Source organism: Macrotis lagotis, chromosome 1, assembly GCF_037893015.1.
Source record: "Macrotis lagotis isolate mMagLag1 chromosome 1, bilby.v1.9.chrom.fasta, whole genome shotgun sequence".
NCBI lineage: Eukaryota > Metazoa > Chordata > Mammalia > Peramelemorphia > Peramelidae > Macrotis > Macrotis lagotis.
Window position 1 is genome coordinate 900,847,414 of NC_133658.1, and position 22,110 is coordinate 900,869,523.

General features: G+C 37.6%; 1 protein-coding gene across 1 annotated transcript in view; it reads left to right on the top strand.

Moving 5' to 3' along the window:
- The first annotated feature begins 1,204 nt into the window (after positions 1 to 1,204).
- Positions 1,205 to 22,110, top strand: part of PRDM9 (PR/SET domain 9) — a 29,478-nt gene continuing 8,572 nt past the window's right edge. Inside the window, exons 1-4 of the mRNA XM_074218948.1 lie at positions 1,205 to 1,543; positions 2,718 to 2,841; positions 3,166 to 3,273; positions 3,946 to 3,995. Of these exons, the coding sequence (XP_074075049.1) occupies positions 1,475 to 1,543; positions 2,718 to 2,841; positions 3,166 to 3,273; positions 3,946 to 3,995 (351 nt within the window). The 5' untranslated portion in view covers positions 1,205 to 1,474. The remainder of the gene's footprint in view (positions 1,544 to 2,717; positions 2,842 to 3,165; positions 3,274 to 3,945; positions 3,996 to 22,110) is intronic.

Here is a 22,110-nt window from a genome sequence, read left to right on the forward strand (position 1 = left end):
GAGGAATATGGCTTTTTGCAGTGTCTTTAGGGTCAAGGAGGTCTGATATGAAAGTTGACATATATATATTGTGAGGTTCAGAGATAAGGAGGTTGTGGGCTTCAGATATGAAGGCTGTGGAATGGGAGGTTCTCTGTGGGGTGGGGAATTAGGGATAAGAGGAGTTGGGGGCTTCTGTGGTCTGTGGGAAGGGTCAGGAATGTGAGGAGCATAGAGGACTTGGGTTGATTTGGGGGGTCTGGGAGGTGGGTTGGGAGCATGGGGAGGGGCTCTGTAGTGTGGGTAGGAATCAGGAAAGCCGCGTGTGGGCTAACTGGGGATCATGGGAAGTCACAGGTGTGCAGGGATCGGAGGTGTGGGGATCAGAGGGGGTAGTCTGGGAGATCAGGATTGTGGGGTGCAGGTTCCCTGGGATGGAGTGTGAATGTGGGGGTCATGAATGTGGGGAGTGAGGGGAATCATAGGTGGGGAATGTGGGAGTCCCTTCTGTGGAGTTAGGGGTCAGTAATGAAGGTGTGCCGAAGACCTTGAGAGGAGGAGCCCCCTAAAGTGGGGTAAGGAAGGTTAAGTGTCAAAGCCCCACAGCATGCTTTTGGGGGGAAGGAGCTGGGGCTACCCCACTCCCTTCCCTTACGAGGAGTGGTCGGCTGCATGCTGGTTGATGACAGTAGCCCCGCCTCCGTCTGAGACCTGTGATGCGAAGCTCTCCAAAGTTTCCAGCTTCTCCTACCCCTCAGCGCTGATTGGTCAGCTCTCGACCGTCTCCCTCCAGGATTGGCTGACTAGGTTTGGTTGTGACCGGGGCCCCGCCTCCTATTTCCATCCATCACTGATTGGTCAGCGTTAGGCCGCCTCCCTCGAGGATTGGCCGACTGGGTTTTGGCGGGAGGACTGTGGCCCTACTTCCCCCCTCTCCATTCCAAGCCTCCAGCCTCTCCTACCCCTCAGCGCTGATTGGTCAGCTCTCGACCGTCTCCCTCCAGGATTGGCCGGCTGGGTTTTGGCGGGGCAACAGTGGCTCCACTCCCCTCTGGGGCTCGTGGTGCGAGGGCCTCCGAAGTGGCCAGCCTCTCCTACCTCTCAGCGCTGATTGGTCAGCTCTCGACGTCTTCCTCCAGGATTGGCCGGCCGGGTTTTGGTGGGAGGATGTGGCCCCGCCCCCTCCCGAGGCTCCGCTCCCTCTCTCTTGCCACCCGCAGCAGCTGCTTGAGGGCAGTGACAGCCGGAGCGGGCCCTGGAGGAGAGCTCCGTGGGGACCACCGGGCCTTCCTCCGAGCGTGCCAGCTTCGCTGCCGGGGTCCCCAAGGGGGCAGCCCCCGGGCGCCCCCATTCCTCGGGGGGTTGGTTCTCAATGGCCCTTTGCTTCCCTCAGCTCCCCCCTTGACACCCGGGCTTCCCTTCCCCCACCCCGTCAGCCCCCCTTCTTTCCTCCTCCGGCTCAGCACCCCCTCTCTCCCCCCTCAGCCTCCACAGGATGAGCAGGGACGGCTCCTCAGACGAGAGCCCCGAAGATGAAGGAGAGAAAGGGGGGTCGCGATATCAGGTGAAGTGACAAGTCAGTGGGGAGGGGCAGAGGAGCCCCGGGTCAAAGGTCGACGGGACCCCTCAGAGCTGGGACAAGACCCCCCCTGCCCATCCCCCCGGGATCATTAGGCTGGGCCCAGTCTTTGACTCCTGCGTCCTCCTCCCTCCCCCCCTCCGGGGCTCCCAGGCTCAGCCCCGCCAAGGCTGATGTGTCCAGTGCCCATCTTTGCCTCATCCCAGGTGGATGCCCCGCTGAAACTTTGTCCCCCTCTCCTCCTCTTCCTCTTCCCCTTCCCCTCCCCCCAGCAGTCAGGTGCAAAGGTCTGTCCCCATACCCTCACCCTCCCTGGTCAGTGCCCCTCCCCTGCCCAGCCTCCCCCCGCTGCCAGCGTTGCCTTCCTAAAGCCTAGCTTGGTACCGAAAGTCCTTGGCCATCTGACTCCATCGCTCCTTGTCGGGCATTCGACATCGCATCTAAACCAGCCTTCCTGATGTTTCCTTAGTTTTCCATCCACTACCTTCTTGCCTCATTTCCCTTGCCCCAAAAGCCTTCCTTCCTCACCTCAGCCTTTTAGAACACTTAGCTTCCATCAAGGTTCAGATTAGGTGCCATCAGCTCCCCTCCAGGAAATCTTTCTGCTTTCCTTCTAATGACTAGTATTCTTTGTCTCCTTAAGTCATCTTATATTATTTGTATGTTTACATGCTAAATACTTCAGTAGACTACAAACTCCTTGAGGGTAGGAACTACTTTTCATTTTTGTCTTTGTTTCCTTAATATCTAGTGCAATACCATACACAAAGTAGATAACACATATATGTTGTATCCAATTGTATGTGCAGGACAGTATCTTACATAAGAAATTGCTGAAATTTGAAATGTCCATGAGCACTGGTCCAATCTGAGAAATGGGGGGGGGAGGCTGGGTGGTGCAGTGGATAGAGCACCCGCCCTGGAGTCAGGAGTACCTGAGTTCAAATCCGGCCTCAAACACTTAATAATTACCTAGCTGTGTGGCCTTGGGCAAGCCACTTAACCCTGCCTTGCAAAACCTAAAAAAAAAAAAAAAAAAAAAAAATCTGAAAAATGTGGGGAGAGGAAAGGAAAGCATGATGCTTTAACTAGAAGACAGTATCAAACTAAATACTCTTAGAAGATACTTGCTGACATCAAGTTTTTTTCTCTTCCCTAGGGAGAAGATACTTTCAAGGATATATCCATTTACTTCTCCAAGAAGCAGTGGGTAGAGCTGAAGGAATGGGAGAAAGTCCGACTTAAGAATGTAAAGCAGAACTATGAGACAATGATTAAAATAGGTAATAAAATAAACTGAATAAGAAGGACCAAGTGCTCAACCCATACTCATCTACCTCCACACATTTTTTCAGCTTCCACAATTTGTAACAGATTTTCTTTCCTTATTCAGTGATCTTTAAGATAGGGTCTGTGTCTTCATGGTTGTTGTTTTAGGATTTATTTGTTTGTTTGTTGTTTATTGCATGCTCTTGATGTTTGTCAAGCTCAATTCATACTTTTGCATACCTTTTCAGTGTTTTGAGTTCACTGGTACTCTTCTCCCCAGCCTTCAATGCTCCACTGTTGTTTTTCTTATAGATAAAAATGATTTGGTTTTCTTTTAGGTATCAGGACCCCTCGCCCAATTTTTATGTGTCGTGGCAGGCAAAATAAGACAATCAAAGTAGAGGAATCTGGAGATTCTGATGAGGAATGGACACCTAAGCAGCTAAGTAAGGACAAGATATGATGAAGCCTGTGGGCAGTTGACTGGAAATAAATGGAAAACTTAACTTTCCTCTTCATCCTGCTCTTAACTCCTACCAAATCCTTTGAATAAATTAAGGATTGATTAAGGAAATATAGTTAAACTGCAATTCTTCCAGAAAGCTTTTAAGGTCTGATTTCACAGTTTGTATTGGTCTAAATCTTTAAAAAAAAATTGGTTAATAAAATAACTAATTAAATTAACTTGTAGTTAATTCAAAATTAAAAACCACATTTCTAGTTGTCTGGAGTGGGAAAGGGAATCTCCAAAAAAAGGGAGTGGGTCTATCCTTTTACTTGGTATATAATAACCACATCGATAGAAATCTCAAATTCATTGGAATATTGAAGGAGAATGGTGCTGATAAGTCCCAATGAAGTATTCTTTTTGTTAAATATTATAAAAAATTATTCATTGATTCCAGAGGAAAAAAGTATAAATGTAGTCATATCCTACACATTAATATTGCAAGAGTTCAGTTTTGCAAACCATACTTTGAGAACATGGACTAAATTTTCTCCAAAGATAATCTGTTAGCTGTGTAGCTTTATTTTTCTCAGAGACCTCACGAATCTTTCTGGAGTTTGATAATGGCTACAAATAAAAAGTTTCTTTTTTTTCCTCATTCCCTCTTTAGAGAAAACCCTGCGGTTCCCATCAAAAGGAAAGCAGAAGACTCATCTAAGGGTGAGTTTCTCCCAGAAACTCTCCTGTGATAGGAACATCTCTCTGAGGAAAAGTTGAATTAAAATAGCAGCAAGGGGGGCAGTTGGATAAGGTACCCAGGGTTTAAGGCACCTATCTTTCCTATGTAAGGGTGGGGAAGAACCCACCTTCTTTCTTATGTAAGAGGAACATAGGATTTAATTACAGATAGTTATATTGACATATTAACAAGGAGTTAAAACTTGTTTGCACTTTATGAAGTGTAAATATTTCTCTCACATTGATTCTCTGTGTCCCTGACTGTTTGGACTGTCTGGAAACAGTCTGTTATTTCCTTCTGGGATTATTTCAGTTGTACTTCATGCTCTCCAGCTGAGGAACTCTTGAGCTCTTTTGGAAGGGTGGGGTATCTTAATGGACTAGTAGTTCTACTTCAGAGTACCATTATTGGGAGGGACAGAGGGGAGAGGGCAGAAAGTTGAAGAGAAAAATCCCCCTACTACTTACAAAGAGTAACTCCCTCTTGGTGTTGCAGGGATCTTCTACTGCTGGCTCTGATCTTTAGACTACTGAATTAATAATAGCTTTTCCCCCTCTTTTTTATTTTTATTTTTATATGAATTTATTTTTCCAACTATATGCAAAGGTACTTTTCAGCATTCTTTTTTTGTAAGATTTTGAGTTCCACATTTTTTCTCCCTCCCCACCCCCCACCAACTGTAGGTATTCTGATATAGCTTATACATGTAAAACTATTATAAATAAATATTTTCATATTAGTTATATTATGAAAGAAGAATCAGAACAAATGGGGAAAATAATAACTGGGAAAAAACATAGAGCATAAAACAAATTTTAAAAATGGAAAATAGTATGCTTCATTCCGCATTCAGACTCCATAATTCTTTCTCTGGATGTGCTTGGTATTTTCCATCACAAGACCTTTAGAATTATCTTTGATCATTATACTACTGAGGAGAGTTATCCTAGCTGATCATCACACAATGCTGTTTAGCACAATGTTCTGGTTCTGCTCACCTCACTTAGCATCAGTTCATGAATGACTTCCCAGCCTTTTCTGAAGTCCATCTGTTCATGATTTCTTTTTTTAAATTTTTTTTTTTTTAGTTTTTTGCAAGGCAAATGGGGCTAAGTGGCTTGCCCAAGGCCACACAGCTAGGTAATTATTAAGTGTCTGAGGCTGGATTTGAACTCAGGTACTCCTGATTCCAGGGCGGGTGCTCTATCCACTGCACCACCTAGCTGCCCCTGTTCATGATTTCTTACAAAACAATAGTATTCCATCACATTCCTATACTACAACTTGTTCAACTATTCCTCAATTTCCTCCATTTCCAATTCTTTGTAATTACAAAAAGAGCTGCTATAAATATGTAGATCTCCCCCCCTTTTTTTTTTAGTTTTTGCTAGGCAATGGGGTTAAGTGGCTTGCCCAAGTCCACACAGCTAGGTAATTATTAAGTGTCTGAGGCCAGATTTGAACTCAGGTACCCCTGACTCCAGGGCTGGTGCTCTATCCACTGTGCCACCTAGCCGTCCCTCTTTTCCCCTTTTTTATGATCTCTGGGACACAGACTAGGTAGTGGTATTTCTGGATCAAAGGATGTGACATTTTTATTGTCCTTTGGGTATAGTTCCAAATTGTTCTCCAGAATGGTTGGATCAGTTCACAACTCCACAGACAGTGCATTAGATTCCCAGTTTTCCTACATCCTTTCCAACATTGATCATTTTCTTTTTTTGTCATATTAACCAATCTGATAGGTGTTCAGTGCTATCTCAGAACAACTCAGCCTTCTAAGGGTCTTTGGGGCAACCATATTTTCAGCCCAGTTAATGGTATTTTCTCTTCCCACTCAATTATAGAAAGATTCCCACTGTGTAAAAAGATAATAGGGTATAATCACCTTTTTAACAAATTAACATATCATCCATCTGTAGCTAGTCAACTGTGCTGGAGGTAGGGATGAGGAGAGGGAGCAAATTTCTCTTGTAGTCATGTTAAAATTAAGTATAATTGTGATTTTATACATATATGTGCATGTGTATATATATATATACACACATAAATATATATGCATATATTGTATATATATATATATATATATATATATATATATCAGTGTTGTGTGCAAGAATAAACCCCAAAATCTGAAATAGTCTTAGAAAGAAATTTATTAGATCATTTGATAGAGGAGACTGAGTCAGAAAGGAGATTTGACTCCCTTTCCTCAAGGTCTAGATTCTTAAATAGGATTTAGACAAGGTTACCTGAACACAGTTAAGCGATTTTCTGAGAGAGTCAATTGAAAGCAAGATAGATTTATATAGAAATCAGTTAATATAAAAACTAGAGAAAATTTAGGCAAAGCCAAAACACAAAGGTTCTCCTGACTCCAGTGTCAATGCTTTATCCACTGCGCCACCTAGCTGCATAAAACACAGGTTTGAGTGGATTCAAAATAATACCTGGGAGAAGAGACCCAAAACAATCAATAATGTTTAGAGTAGATCCAGAACCTAAAAGAACCCCAAATTCCTTGTAGCTATCTCTGGCATTCCTGGAGGGATACTGAGTTCAGGGCAATATTCTGGTTCAAACAATCTCTAGTCACATAAAGTTAAGTCCAAGCAATATTCATAAATGATAAATAATAAACTACAATTCCCTCTTTTAAACTTAAAACCCAATATTGTCATACTAGCAAAAGCACAATTCAAATGCAGAAAGTTTGGATATAATTTCAAAGGTAGTTGATTAAAATAACCTGACTCAATGGCATATTCCTCACTATCTATCTCATCAAGAGTTTGATAGAATTCCTTTAATTTGGAGTAGGGGCCAGATAAGTGATAAAATTTTCTCAATTTCTCGCCATGAGAAATGATCATTTTGAGTAATTCTCAGGCTATAAGTCAGAAAACTTAACCTTACACTAGGAAACAAATGTACTACAATAGTGAATATTTAAAAAATCGTAATCCCATGTTTCCCTTAATGTCAAAAAAGCTGAGCAAGCTTAGCTTAGCAGAGTTATAATTCCAAACATCTATCTCTTAAGAGGCAAATCTTGTTAAACAGATTCTATAGACTAAGTCAGGTTCAGATGAAACTATATTTAGAGGGTTGATGATGGATTGATTGAGAGGAGAGATTTACCACTACTTAGATCAGTTGATAAATAACTAAATAATTCGGAATTTCAAACTTCCCTTTGTCAAACAATTAACATTATTATTCTTTAAGTCAAGCTTTTGTAAGATTAGGTTAATAAAAACACAAGACAGGATTTCAATTGACCAAAAGTTGCAGAAAGAATGTCCTGATTCCTGAACGATAAATAAAAGAAATATAGACTTACCTCTTTTGCAGGCATACATAAACTCATGAAACAAAATAACCAAAATAATACAATAACGATCATCAATAGCATAAACTCTCCTTGTTCCTGGTAACCTACTCTCAATGTCCCAGTAATCAGCACATTTCATCGTGAGTCTCAGCCATCACAAGTAGTAGTCTGGTTCTTGTACATATCTTCCCTTGGAAATTCTGAAATAGGTTTTGTTCACAGGGCAGCATTTGAGGGGGCTTCTCTTAGTAGATCCATTTCTCTGGTCTCAAGGCACTTACAAAGATTCCCTATTTAACATTACTATAATCTTCCAGTAACAAAGGCATGTTACAATTTAACATAGCCTCCTAAATTTAATTGTAACTAGTTCATGTGATGAAAACCAGCTCAAACCTTGTGGAGCTAATTATATTTACAGCAGAGTTATAAGAAGAACATCAAAATAAGAATTCATAATTCACCTTATAGTTCAAAGAATTTCCATTTTTACATATTACTTGCTCTTTCCATCTTTATCTGAAGCCCATTATCTGATGTGGATAATGCTATCTACAAATTAAAGGAAAATTCCATGAAAGTCTGACTTGTAAAATGAGTTCTTCTGTCTCTTAATATTATCAGAAACTTCAAAATAAGAAAAAAACATGATTTTAAATTTTCTTTACTGTTACTAATGCAATTTTATATAAAATCTGTTCTGAGGTCTAAAATCCCAGTAGAAACATATGCATATATATGTATACTAATTCTTAGAAATAGTAGTCTAATCTTGTTGCTTTCTCAAAGTGAAGTTTGCTGTCTTATTAAATTTAAACTTTTACATCTTTATCCTATTCCCCCTTTTTGAGGCTATATATTATCCTTATATAATCCTGAAAGAATGAGATATTTTAAGGATCTCATATTATTCATGATTATATAACAATTAGCTAAGGGATAGCTAGCTTAAGAACTCATTTACCTAGTTGCTTAAGATATGGAGTTGATCACAAATCTAGATTAAAAAAGAAAAATCTTTCATACTTTCATCTTCTAATGGTAACTCAGAGATGTTTTGATATTAATCTAATAGATTTAATACTGAAATGATAAAAACTTCTACAGTTGACCTGCCCTGATTGTAGAAATTTGTAATAAAAGGAAAAAAGGCAAGGCATGATTATAATATCAAGATTCTCACTTCACTGATCTGACATAAATAAAACAGGGAGAAAAACTCCCTTAATTTTGTTTGATTCCAGGTAAGAGTCCTATTTATCAGCCAATCATGCATGAAAAGTTCCACATTATTCATAGGGTATCATATCCAAGATTCAGAACTAACCAAGTGGGAAAATTTCCTGTTCAGAAAGGAAATAGCACACTAGGGAAACTGAATTGAGGTTCCTTATCTTTGTCTAGGCAAGATCATTCCCTCAACCTTTCCAGACACAAACAGCCACCTGTAGCAGTTCTCAGACTACATTCCCTTTGAGCTCTACCTTGAAATCAAAACTCAGAGCAATATCAAATTATAGTCCCAAAAGATTTTACCTCAAATAGAAAATTTGACTAATCACAGCTTAGGGATAGGTTATTAATTTTTTTCATGTTGCAATAACAATATAAATGTTATCTTAATTAGCCCTTCCAGTTTAAATCTATCCTGGTGCAGAATTTATGAGAAATTATGAATAATCACATTCTGAAATTTCATACACATACAGTTAATGCATGATAGTTCATTTAAAACTCAGGAAAATACTGGCTACTGTAAACCTCCAGATTAATAGATGTCTATATTTGTCTATTAGCATTTTAGGCAAAATAACATCTTTGAATCTAAGATCTGTTGTTACTAAATTAGCTCAAAGATACATACTATTTATTAACAGATACAATTTCTTAATTTTCATTAAGTGATAGTCAAATAATACAAACTGCTTTCAAGTTCTTTAGAACTTTGGAACCTGTTATCAGCAGTTTCTCTCACAGGTAATAAGATCTTATGATCTAATAGAAAGTTCCAAAGAACTTCACAGCTAAGCCTAACTTAAGAATTCTGTGACATTTTTCCCCCTCCAAACAGTAAGTTAGTATTCATTTTGTTTGGGTTTTTTGGTTTGTTTTTTTGTTTTTAAGCTTTTGCAAGGCAAATGGAGTTAAGTGGCTTGCCCAAGGTCACACAGCTAAGTCATCATTAAGTGTCTGAGGTCGGATTTGAACCCAGGTACTCCTGACTCCAGGGCCAGTGCTCTATCTGCGCCACCTAGCTGCCCAAGTTATTATTCATTTTAAAGCAAACTCTATCCAATTAAATATTTCACAGTTTTAAACATTGTGACCACATTATTTAACAGTTAATTCAAACAGTATGTAGACTAAAAAAGTTAATTTCTAATGATACAAATGTATCATCCACTTTTTAAATTAGCAGCATTTCTTATGAAGTGATTTCCCAAAAATCATAATATAATAACAAACAACATTAAGTATTTTAAAAACATAACACAAAATCCTTTTCATCAGACAAAAAGAATCAATTTAGTTGAATGCATTTCTGAACCCTCTTATATAGAAAATCACTTTGGAGGCAGCTAGGTGGCACAGTGGATAGAGTACCAGCCGTTGACTCAGGAGGACCTGATTTCAAATCCAGCCTCAGACACTTCATGATTACCTAGTTGTGTGACCTTGTGCAAGTCACTTAACCCCATTGCTTAAATAAGTAAAATTAAAAGAAAAAGAAAAAATCACTTTGGTACCAATCATATTTAAAACTAGCACAGAATAATTAAAATTGATTAAAATAAAAAGACTATAGTATTATAGAATATAGTATAGACACTGTGACAAGCATTTTACAATTTATCTCATTTAATCTTCATAACAACTGAGGCAGACCGAGGTGAAATGACTTTGCTCAGGGTCATAGGGGTGTCTCAGATGGGATTTGAACTTGGGTTTTCTTGATCTATGCAATTTTTCAAGCATATTTAATGCCAAATATTAAATATATTTTACATTAAGTTCTGATTTATCGTAATTGTCCTAATAGAAGACCATATCTCACTGTAAATGCAGCCATGCAATGATTTAGTTTCAGGACAACTTTCAACCAGATCTAATCTGGATTTACAATCACAAATGGTTAACATTTAATATCTGTTTTCCCAAGGGCCATTAACTTAAATTACAGAAAGGTTTCACTTTACTTAAATTTTCATTTTATGTATATATATATATATATATATATATATATATAATATATTTGACTTTAAAGAAAGAATTCTTAAAGAAATCCTCATTCCAAAAAAAAAACACTTATATTAAGTTTATTATATAGTATTGTGTTTCTCTCTCCCTATTTGTCTTTGTCTCTCTCAGAAAAAAGAAAACCACAACTTAACATAAAAAAAAAAACTTTCCAAGTGAAAACAGAAGAATAGACAGGCAGGGTGCTCTGGTGCTTAGGGAGGAGACCTTTGCTTGGTCTGCCTCCTGCCTGCATGATCAACCTCTGCAAATCTATCTTCACTTAGTTACTTTACTACAATTGTCCCTGGCTACTGCTTGTCAGCCAATCTCTCCTATCTGTGTCAGTGTCTAGCCCCCACGAATCTACCCCATGTGTTCTTTTGGTTCTGGTCACAGCACCAATGTGGCTGACTCTGGTCCTGGGGTATTCTGCCCCCTGCTCTCACTTCTCTGTCGCTGACCCCCCTACATGTCCTTGAACTATGTGATGGCCCTTTCCCTCCATGGATACCCAGTCACATTCCTGCCTCTTTTTCTCTCTCCTTTTCCCATGTTCATTACATAAAAATTGTTTCACATCAAGGTCTAAGAATTGTCTACATAGAGCCCACTGTTTTCAGTTACCTCACTTTCAAAAATTCCTAGTAGCAGTCTCACCTTGCCCTTTTTTTGGTACCTATGAGACTCTAAGGATTGGGACATGCCCTTTGAAGACAGAATTTTACTCAGATAATTCTATGCTACAAAGTTATTTCTTGTTTCCATTTGGTAAATATTATAACTTGATAGAATAATCTTTCTGAGATTGCTAACAAGCATTTTCCAAAAAGTTTCTTATTTTCTTATTTGAAAAAAAAAACTTGTCAAACTTCTTTCCAAAACTCCAAATTCTTTATTTCATATTACCTTCCATTCATACTGACAATGCAAAGGAATTCCACCTTCCTTTAACATTCCCCACATTATCCTCTTCTCTACTTGCTTAAACCTCTCATGTTCTTTCCCTTCTTTCTTTCCAGTAGACTTTACATGAAGCCCTTCAAACTGCATCTTTTTTTTTTTATACTCTGATTCCTTACTTCATTATACCCTCACTACTTAAGTCCATCTCATCTTATTTTAACAATCATATTCTAGGCTAATTTTCCACTGAATCTCTCTCATAGAGCTTTTCTTGTATAATACTAAACTTTCACTTCTCAAATTGCATAGTCCATTTCTTAACTTAACTACTACATTACCTAAACAATTCAATTCTGTTGAATCGTTTCAAACTATCTTCAATTCCATTTATTTTCTAGTAGATGAAATTACCTTCTACTAAAAAAGTACATCTATCACCTTCCAGGAAGGGTTTGAACTCAATCTTTAACTTAGCTATAAGCCTTCTTCTAAAGTCCATTAAGATTTTTTGACAGTTACAAAAAGCTTTAAACTTTATTATGGGAATTTCTAATCAAGTCACTACATTTCAGTTATAAGTCCTAGTCTCTAATTAGTCTTTAATGCCATAAATTTTTAATGAACCAGGAATAAAGATTTCCTTTCTTTTCTGTCTTTACCTCTGCAATCTACAATCTGACCAGGGTTACAAAGACAAGAAGAAACTTGATAGTTTTCCTCCTTATTCCCCATTGAAAAAATCTAATTTGAAAGGTCAATGAAAATAGATTCCTGCTCAATATTATAGGCAGTTGGGGAGCTATTTTAGGTATGAAACTTCATTAGTCTTCCCCACCCCTATAAAGTTCTGTTTTTTTAAGCAGGTTTTTTTTTTTTTGGTGACTAGGTGTTTCCTTTAGGAAATTATTTAGTGTCTAAGGTTGGATTTGAACTCAGGTCCTTCTGACTCCAGGGTTGGTGCACTATACATTGAGCCACCTAGCTGCCTAGGTGTTTCTTTTCAAAGTTTTCCAAGGTAAACAAGTCTTTGCACACAAGAGAACTTTTGAGATGGAAGCCCCTTCAAAATCCACCCTCCCTGCCTGCTAAGTTTCCCTCAGTAACATAGGATTATTCTAAGTGAAAGAGTGTGTAACTAACTGGGCAAGCTAAAAGTCACAGACTAGATATCTCAAAAGAGTTGAGGAGAAAGGCAAGGAAGAGAAAGGAAAAAAGAAAACTCTACTTAAAAATCTGTAGCCTAATTTTAACCATTTTTTAGCAGCTGCTTACTAAGCCCTTGTTCTCAAGTTCAAGAGATTCCTCCATCAGAGCAGCCTAGGGACCTAACAGACTCAAAATTTCTTGTGATCATCTTTAACATTATAATAATATAATAAACAGTTAATAAAACATTGTCTACAATTATTATTTGTATTTATAGATTTGTAGAATATTATCTGTAGTATAGGCCCCCTTCCCATTTTTTCCTACTTATTCTCTTGATAATCAATCTTTTGTTCCTGCAGATGAATTTTCTTACTATGTTTTCTAGATCTAAAAGTAATTCTTTGTAGTTGGGTAAGTATGGCACTTCTAAATTAATTAATTTAGGTACTATTATAATCTTTAATCCCATTTGCTTGACCTATCTATAAGCAATGAATATTTCTCCAATTTTTTAAATATATATTTATTTATTTATATAAAGTTTTGAGGGAGATTGTAATTATGTTCATATAATTCTTATATTTTTCTTGGCAGGTAGATTCTCAAATTTTTTTATACTGTCCATAATGACTTTCAATGAAATTTCTCTTCTTAGCTTATTCTACTGGATTTTGTTGATGATATACAGAAATGCTGACAATTTGTGTAGGTTTATTTTATATTCTGCACTTTTGCTAAAGTTGTTCATAATTTTTTTAGTTAACTTATGCTATCTGCAGAAAGTGATGTTTTATTTCCTCCTTTCCTATGTTTGTCCCTTTAATTTCTTTGTCTTCTCTTATTGATATATTTCTAGTATAATCCTGAATAGTGATAATAATAGTGATAATGCATAATACTAATTCCTTTGCCTTCTGGAATATCATATTCCAAATCCTCTGGGGTGTGTGTGTGTGTGTGTGTGTGTGTGTGTGTGTGTGTGTGTCAGTGTGTGTCAGTCTTGCATGATCCTAACTGTAGCTTCATAGTACTTGCTTGCAATATTTTCCCCTTGACCCAAGAGTTCTGAATTTTGGCTATAATATTCCTGGGAATTTTCATCTTGGGATTTCTTATAGGAAGTGACTGGTAAATTCTTTCAATTTCTCCTTTCCTCTATCAGTAATTTCATTTTATAATTTCTTGAATATGATGTCTAGATTCTTTTTTGTTGTTGTCTATGAATTTCAGGTAGTCTAAGAATTCTAAAATTATTTATCCTCAAACTATTTTTCCAAGTCAATTGTTTTTCCTGGGAGATATTTCATATTTTATCCTATTTTCCCACTATTTGACTGTTTTATTATTTGTTGTTGTGCCATGAAGTCATTAGTTTCTATTTGGGTAATTCTAATTTTTCAAGAAATTATTTTCTTAGTAAGGTTTTGTATGTTTTAAATCAAGCTGTTGTTTCTTTTCTTGCATAGCTCTAATTTTTTCCTTTTTTGCTCCTACTAGGTTTTTAAAATCTTTTTTTTATTGTTCTTTTAAAAATATTTCCTTACTTCTAGGAATTCTTGTTGAGCTTGTATCCAATCTGCATTTTCTTTGAGACTCTGCTTGTAAATATTTTCAAATTATTGTCTTCTATTTTTATCTTGAGGCTTCCCATCCATGGTAGTTCTTTATGGTCAGTTTTTATTTGTTTGTTTGCTTATTCTTCCAGTCTACTACTTGGCTTTGAGTTTTAAGTTAATATTTGTTTCTGCTCACCAATGGGGGCAAGTGAAGAATGAATCTGGTCTGAGCTGTCATTTTCACAGCTGATTGGGTCCTGCAACTTGTCAGTGCCTCCAATGATCCAATATATTATGGAAACAATGTAAAGAATAAGAGACTGCTTTCAGTGTGGGATGGGGGGAGGGAAGCTACATTAGGGGGGAAATTGTAAAATTTAAAATAAATAAATAATTGGTTTTTTAGATTTTGCAAGGCAATGGGGTTAAGTGGCTTGCCCAAGGCCACATGGCTAGGTAATTATTAAGTGTCTGAGGCTGGATTTGAACACAGGTACTCCTGACTCCAAGGCCGATGCTCTATTCATTGTGCCACCTAGCTGCCCCTAATAAATATTTTTTTTAAAATAAAATAAAATAAAATAGTGTGATCCAGGGAGCAGTCTTTTCACTGCCTTTCTGGCCTACGAGTTTCTAACTTGTTTGGGTTTGTTGACTTCTGTGTGGTTGATTTTCAGTAGATTGCTGCTAGACTCAAGCACTGTTAGACTGCAAGGAAGTTCTGAGGGTTTAAAGAGACTGAATTGCTAGCTCCCTTTTGGTGTAGTCATTCCTGTCCTAGTTATTCCACTTGCAGGCTTATGTGCAAGGCTAAAGTCACTGTTCTGCTTCCAGGCTCAGCTATGTTACTGGAAAATGTTCTTTGCTCTCAGCTAGGACCCACTGCCTCCATCCTTGCTCATCAATGACCATTCCTCTCCATCCTAGATCTGTGACCTGGAATTGGGTAATGGGTGATAGAACTCTCAGTGGGTTATCAGGGTTAACTTTCTGCCTTGATGTTCTGTCTTGGCCTCCCTTCTATGCGTGGGTGGGTGCTGGAATATTCCTGTCCCTTCTGCTGCTAATGCTGTCCTCCTGGTCATTCCCAGTGTCTGCAGACTTTTCAATCTTCCTAAGCTATCCTTGACTGGAAAAATGATTCTATGATCTGCATTGTTTTCTAGGTTGTTATGGAAGAGGAATGCTAGGTGAGCTAGAAAAAAATGCTTTTATTTGCCATCTTGACTCCACCTCTGTTTTCTTTTGCTTTTTGCTTTTATCCAGTTAATACTTCTCTCTCTCTCTCTCTCTCTCTCTCTCTCTCTCTCTCTCTCTCTCTCTCTCAGTTAAGTAAATAAGCACAATTCTCTTTCTCTCCTTCCCTTCAGTTTTTACATTTTTATTTTTTCACACTTCTTTCTAAAAAAAAGATTTTTCTTCAATTTCATTATTTAGCTTCCCTTTCTGATTTATTCTAGACTTTTATTCTTTAGTTCATGCTCTTAAGCATGTTTAATCTTTCTTTAATGTCTGTATTCTTCACAGAATTAAAGCTTCTGAGGGATCTATTTGTTTCATCTTGGGCATGTTGTCACTTTGAAGATCTTGCCTTCCTAATCCACTTTTTATGTTATATCTCACTCTTAGAAATACCAGTACCTGTAGATGACATATGAAATATTGCCCCACAATTGGAATTTTCCTTTGTTCCTGATTATGCAGTTTATAGTTAACCTCTGGTCATTTTTTTCCAATTTCCCTTGAAATCTCTCACTGGGTCCATGTTCTCCTACTCTTCTGGGTTTCAATTGCCCCAGGGAACTCTGATTCCTCTGATCCCAAGGTAAGATGAGGCCAAAATCCTTGAAGATTATACCCATTTTAAAATCTCCATATCCCGATTTCTCTGTCATGACATTCAACTGAGATCAATGTATAACATGAAACCAATGTAAACACTAACAGACTGCCTTCTGTGGGAGGGGGTGGAGCAAGAATGGGGGGAAATTGTAAAACTCAAAATAAATAAACTTTATTTAAAAAAAAGAAAGAAAAAAGAAAGAAAGAAAGAAAAAGAAAGAAAGAAAGAAAGAAAGAAAGAAAGAAAGAAAGAAAGAAAGAAAGAAAGAAAGAAAGAAAGAAAGAAAGAAAGAAAGATCTCCATATCCCTTTGTAGAATACTACTTTTTCCATTGGAACATTATTCAATAGGTACCCTGTCTCATTACTGAAACAAAATTCTCCTTGTCTTCCCCCCTTTTTTAGTCCCTCTTTTTGTCTACTCTCCTATTGGTTCTCTTCTTCCTGAGAGACTTACAAGAGTTATTTTCCTTTCATTGTTTGTCTTTGACTTAATTGTGCGTATATTATATACATATTATATATGTATGCATGATCTTTCTTCCTTCCCCACTTTCACACAGTCTGCTATTCTGTATTTTATTACCAAAAAAGCATTGATTCACCTGTTGGCATGGTATTATGAGGTCTCCATGATATTTCTACCATCACCTCTATTTATGTCTGTTTTCATTCTTGGTTCCTTATGTATATTTAGAAAGAATAATGGTCTATTGTTATTTTGTTGCTGCTGTTATCCTCAGTAACTATATTGGTTTACTTTTCTTGTATATTTGTTGCCTGAAATATTTGTAAAGCAAATAATTGTTCAAGTCTGGTTTTCTTTCTGGAAATGTTTTGAATACTTTTTTTGTTGAAAGTTCATCTCTTTTCATTTATTGTTAGTCTCAGGTTGGTAGGGTAGGTCACATTGAGCTGCAGTTTGATCTCCTTTTCTCTTTAGAACATAGCATTCCATTCCCTCCTGTTTTCTGTTAGGTAAAGAATAGTCTTTCTTTCAACAGATTTCCTTGTTTTTATATTTTAAGATCTTTTTATGGTTATTTGCAGGATTTGTTGCCATTGGAATTATTAAATATAATTACTATATGTCTTGGAGTTTGCAGAATAGTTTTTTTTCCTTCTCCCCCCCCCCCCCCCGAGACAATCTAAGGATTCTTTCAATTGACATTTTGTCTTGTGTTCAGAAGGTGGGCATTATATTATTTCTTGCATTATGATGTTCAGGTATTTTGACTTGTCTTGTTTTTCTAGAAGATTTATAAATCTTAAACTGTCTCTATATATCCTGTCTTTGAGATCAATATATTTTGTTTGTATTGAGATCATGTTTTCTTTTAATGTTATTGCTCTTTGCTCTTCTTTTCTTCCAGATTATCCTTCTCTGCTATATATTTGTATTCCTACTAAGTTATTCTCTCTTATGCTTCTTTATTAAGACTTGCCATCCCAGATTCAAGTTTTTCTATTCTTCCAATTATTTCTACTGTACAGGATACAAATTCCACTATTCATGATTCTTTTTCTCTTTTAAAATATTCAAGAACATCCTACTTTGGTTCCATGCTCTTTTGGAAATCCACAGGATCTACCTCATTATATATTGATACATTTTATTAAATCTTTCATTATTTATTCAGAAATGTCTGGAATCTTTTACCTGATCTGGAGGCCAAAGTCCCTTTTATTATTAACATCTTTCATATTAATTTATCTTACAAGAACAACAACCTTCTCAGAACCCTCAATGACCTCTCAATCTATGATTCTTAGAAATATAAGTTAGGATATACCAGGTTGTTGAATAAGATTCGAAGACAATCAGATACCATCTTAGTTCCAACCACCACAAAGATGGAAGGTCTGAGAAGAAAGACCATACTGATGATTAGCCTATCAATAGGCAGGTCAGGATGTACCAAGTTGTCATATATTATCATCACATAACACAGACTAGTGCTTTGCCTGACATTGCTGATGTGTCATGGCCCCTCACTCATATGAGAGGAATCAAAACCACTTAAGACCAAGAGACTCCTGCCAAACCATCTCCAATAGTCCTGTTTACTAAAAATCAGACCCTGGGATGGACCAATTCTGGTAAAGGCAAGTGAGAAGAATGCCTTTCACAATATAGCCTCACTATAATAAACATAATTGTACAACTCAAGCCTCCAGTCATTTGGCTGATTGTTGTGGTCATCTTTGATGTGAAGGACTAGTAGTAGTAGTAGTAGTAGTAGTAGTAGTAGTAGTAGTAGTAGTAGTAGTAGTAGTAGTAGTAGTAGTAGTAAGCTGCTTCCTAAGCCTTCCTTTATTTACAGCTAAACTTCATTTTCCATCAGCTGCTGTGCTTGGCTTAGACTTCATAAACATCATGCCCCCTACTGGCTGCCTCCTCCTTTTTAGCTTTCTTTTGTGTACTTTTGTTTTCTCCCATTAAATTGTAAGCCCCTTGAGAACAAGGATTGTCCTTTTTCTTCTTTATATACCCAGCACATGGCAGTGTGTGGCACACAAGAGGTTTTTAATAAATGTTTATTCAGTATATAGAGCAATTTAGAGATGATTGGCATATTTGAAGAGATGAAGTTAAAAACTGTTTAAAATGTAATGTTTCTCAAAAGCATAATCCTGTAAAAAGATTGATTTCTTTAGAGAGTACTCAGTCTTCACATATTGTAAGTAATAAATTAAGACTCCTGGGTATCTCCCTCTATGCTAATTACAAACTCAAGAGGGTAATGACCTGGATACTGGGAGACTTGTCCTGTGAAGAAAAGACCAGAGATCAGATAGTCTCTGAGGAGCATTTGGGCAACTTAATATTGTGCAGCCTTCATGGTCAGGTCACAAAGGAGGGGAATAATTTTCCCTGTGCTCTGTTTTTGTATCAAAGTGTCAACTCTTTCCCAGTGAAAATGTGATAATTACCAGTAGATCTTAAAGAATTAAACTTAAAGGGTGGCTAGGTGGCGTAGTAGATAAAGCACCAGCCCTGGAGTCAGGAGTACCTGGGTTCAAATCCGGCCTCAGACACTTAATAATGACCTAGCTGTGTGGCCTTGGGCAAGCCACTTAACCCCATCTGCCTTGCAAAAACCTAAAAAAAAAAGAATTAAACTTAAAATGTCTAACCTATATTTTCTGTCATTTTATTTTAAGCTTATATTTTTAAGATTTTTATCTTAAGGTCTTTTTTACCTAAGGATCTCTACTTAGACAATAGAGAATTTTAAAAAAGAATAAGATGAAAGGAAACCGAGACATTGATTATAGAAGACCTTTTCAAGAGTTTAACCATAAAAAGGAAGAGAGATATGGAACTCTAGTGACTACAGTGACTATGCATGTTTACAGGCAATAGGGAAATATCTGGCCAGCAGATCAGGAGAGATTAAAAGTAAGAATGGATATGATGGAGGGGATAATCTATTGTAAAAGATGAGATTGAATGGAATCAAAGGATCACTTCATGTGAAACAGGGGCAAAGGAGATAGTTGTAGAAGCTATGGACTCAAGGAGTAGAGAGAAACACAAATTGGGATATGACCACTGTGTGCATTTATTTTGCTTAACTATGGGGTTTTTTTTTTATGTTGTTACAAAGGTGTTTTAAAAAATGTTTTTATTTAGGGGAGTTGCGATAACAAAGGGAATGAATAAAAGAGGGGAGGCTAGGTGGCTCAGTGATTAAAGCACCAGCCCTGGAGTCAGGAGTACCTGAGTTCAAATCCGACCTCAGACATTTAATAATTACCTAGCTGTGTGACCTTGGGCAAACCACTTAACCCCATTTGCCTTGCAAAAACCTAAAAGGGGGGGGGGGGATAGGATTAAAAATTTTAATTAAGTCTACAGAAGTTTGTTCAGAAGGAAAAATAATCACAATAGTTTTGAAAGTAATAAATTGAATTAATTTTATACTTTAACATTTCAACTCCAGTTTCTTTCCCGAGCTCTAGTTCTTTTTCCTCAACTATCTATTAAAAATTTTCAAACTGAATGTTCCTGAGACATCTCAATCTCAACAGGTCCAAAACTAGAAGAACATCTTTATTGAATTTACATCAGCTCATCATCCTTCTTTCCAAATCCAGCCCTCTACTAAAATTCCCTATTTCTATCAAAGATACTAATATCCTTCCAGTCTTCCAGGTGCAAACTTTCATATCACCTTTCATTCCTCACTCTCCCTCATCCTACATATCCAAGCTTTTGCCAGATCTTGCTTTTCTGTCTCTATAATAACTCTTAAAACTGACTTTTTTTAGTTGGTTTTTTTTTTTTTGCAGGGCAATGGCGTTAAGTGGCTTGCCCAAGGCCACACAGCTAGGTAATTACTAAGTGTCTGAGGTCGGATTTGAACCCAGGTACTCCTGACTCCAAGGCCAGTGCTCTATCCACTGCGCCACCTAGCCACCCCCTGAACTGACTTTTTCTTTACTCAAACAACCATCACTTTAATTCTGACCTGCATCACCTCTTTCTTGGATTGCTGTGTGGCCTTCCAGTTGGTATCCTTGTCTCTTCCACTCCATCCTCCATATGTCTACCAAAATGACTTTCCTTAAGTGTAGATGTGAACATTTACTTTATTCAGTATACATCAATGGTTTCTTGCTTCTAGGATAAAGTATAAATTTGCTTTATTTCTATAAGCATTTATTATCTCTGTCTCCCAATTGAACAATGAACAAAAGACAAAACTCTCATAACAATATACAGAGTACAGAAAAATAAATTCCCACTTTGGTCATGTCCATATGTATTTCTCATTCTGCAGTTTGTAATTACTAAGAAAAGAGGTGCTGAGATAATAGACTTGGTAGTGGTATCACAGTCAAAAGGTAGGCACAGTTTAGTAAATTTTCAGCATATTTCCAAATTGTTTTCTAGAATGCCTGAACCAATTCACAGGTCCACTACCAGTGAAATAGTGTGCCTATTTCCCCCATATTTCCACTAGCCTTTATCATTTTCCTTTTATCATCTTTGCCAATCTGATGGCCTTGTAGTAGAACCTCAGATTTCATGCATAATGTTTTTTTGTGTTCAGCTTTGAATATAGAAATCATCCTAGGTTTGCATTTTTATGTTTTATGCATTTTATGTTTTATGTTTTATGTTTTTAAGTTTAGAATAAGAAAAATTAAGAGTAGGTTGAGGGGTGGCTAGGTGGCGCAGTGGATAGAGCACTGGTCCAGGAGTCAGGAGTACCTGGGTTCAAATCCGGTCTCAGACACTTAATAATTACCTAGCTGTGTGGCCTTGGGCAAGCCACTTAACCCCATTTGCCTTCCAAAACAACAAAAAAAAATTTAAAAAAAAAGAGTAGGTTGAAAGGAAAAAACTAAACTTCTTTCCCATCTCAAACCGGGAATGTGTCAAGCCTTGGAGCAAAGGTCTTGAGGGAGCCCACTTGGAGTGACTTCTACCAATTCTAGGCCAAGGCTTTCTGCCCTTGCTAAAAGAGCCCAGCAGTGCCCCAGATAAGAAAATACATAGTGTAAATAGAGTATATAGTGTAGAGTGTGGGCTCTCTATAGTGTAGAGTCTACAGACACTCATATGGGAGCAAGCTCAGAGAGAACAGTGACTGATCTATCCATCAGAGATGTGATGTCCTAGAAGACCAAGCCTAGCAGGGCATCTGGGAGAGATCCCATGCCTGCTGTTAAACTTCCTTAGGGCTCTTCCAAGAGAAATAGCATCCTGAGGCCTGCATTTGGGGAGCATTACCCTGGTCACATGGGGATGAAGTTTAAACTTCACTCTCTCCCTGGTCAAGGAATATAGTTATGGGAGTTTGTCCCAGATTTAAGTGGGGGGATGTTTATAACTGTTGTTCTTGCTGTGCTAAGAGATCATTGGATCTACTTGTTCACTTGAGACTGATGGAAGCTCATGAACTATAACTTTAGAAGGATGGTGCCATTTGGGATCCCCTTGAATGCCTTCTAGGGCCCCAACAAGTGAGTATGAGTGCAAGGTCAGTGGAGGGAAATGCCACTCAGAAGTAGACTGTCCATCTCTGGAAGTGTGAAAGCAGTGACTTGGATAATAACTTC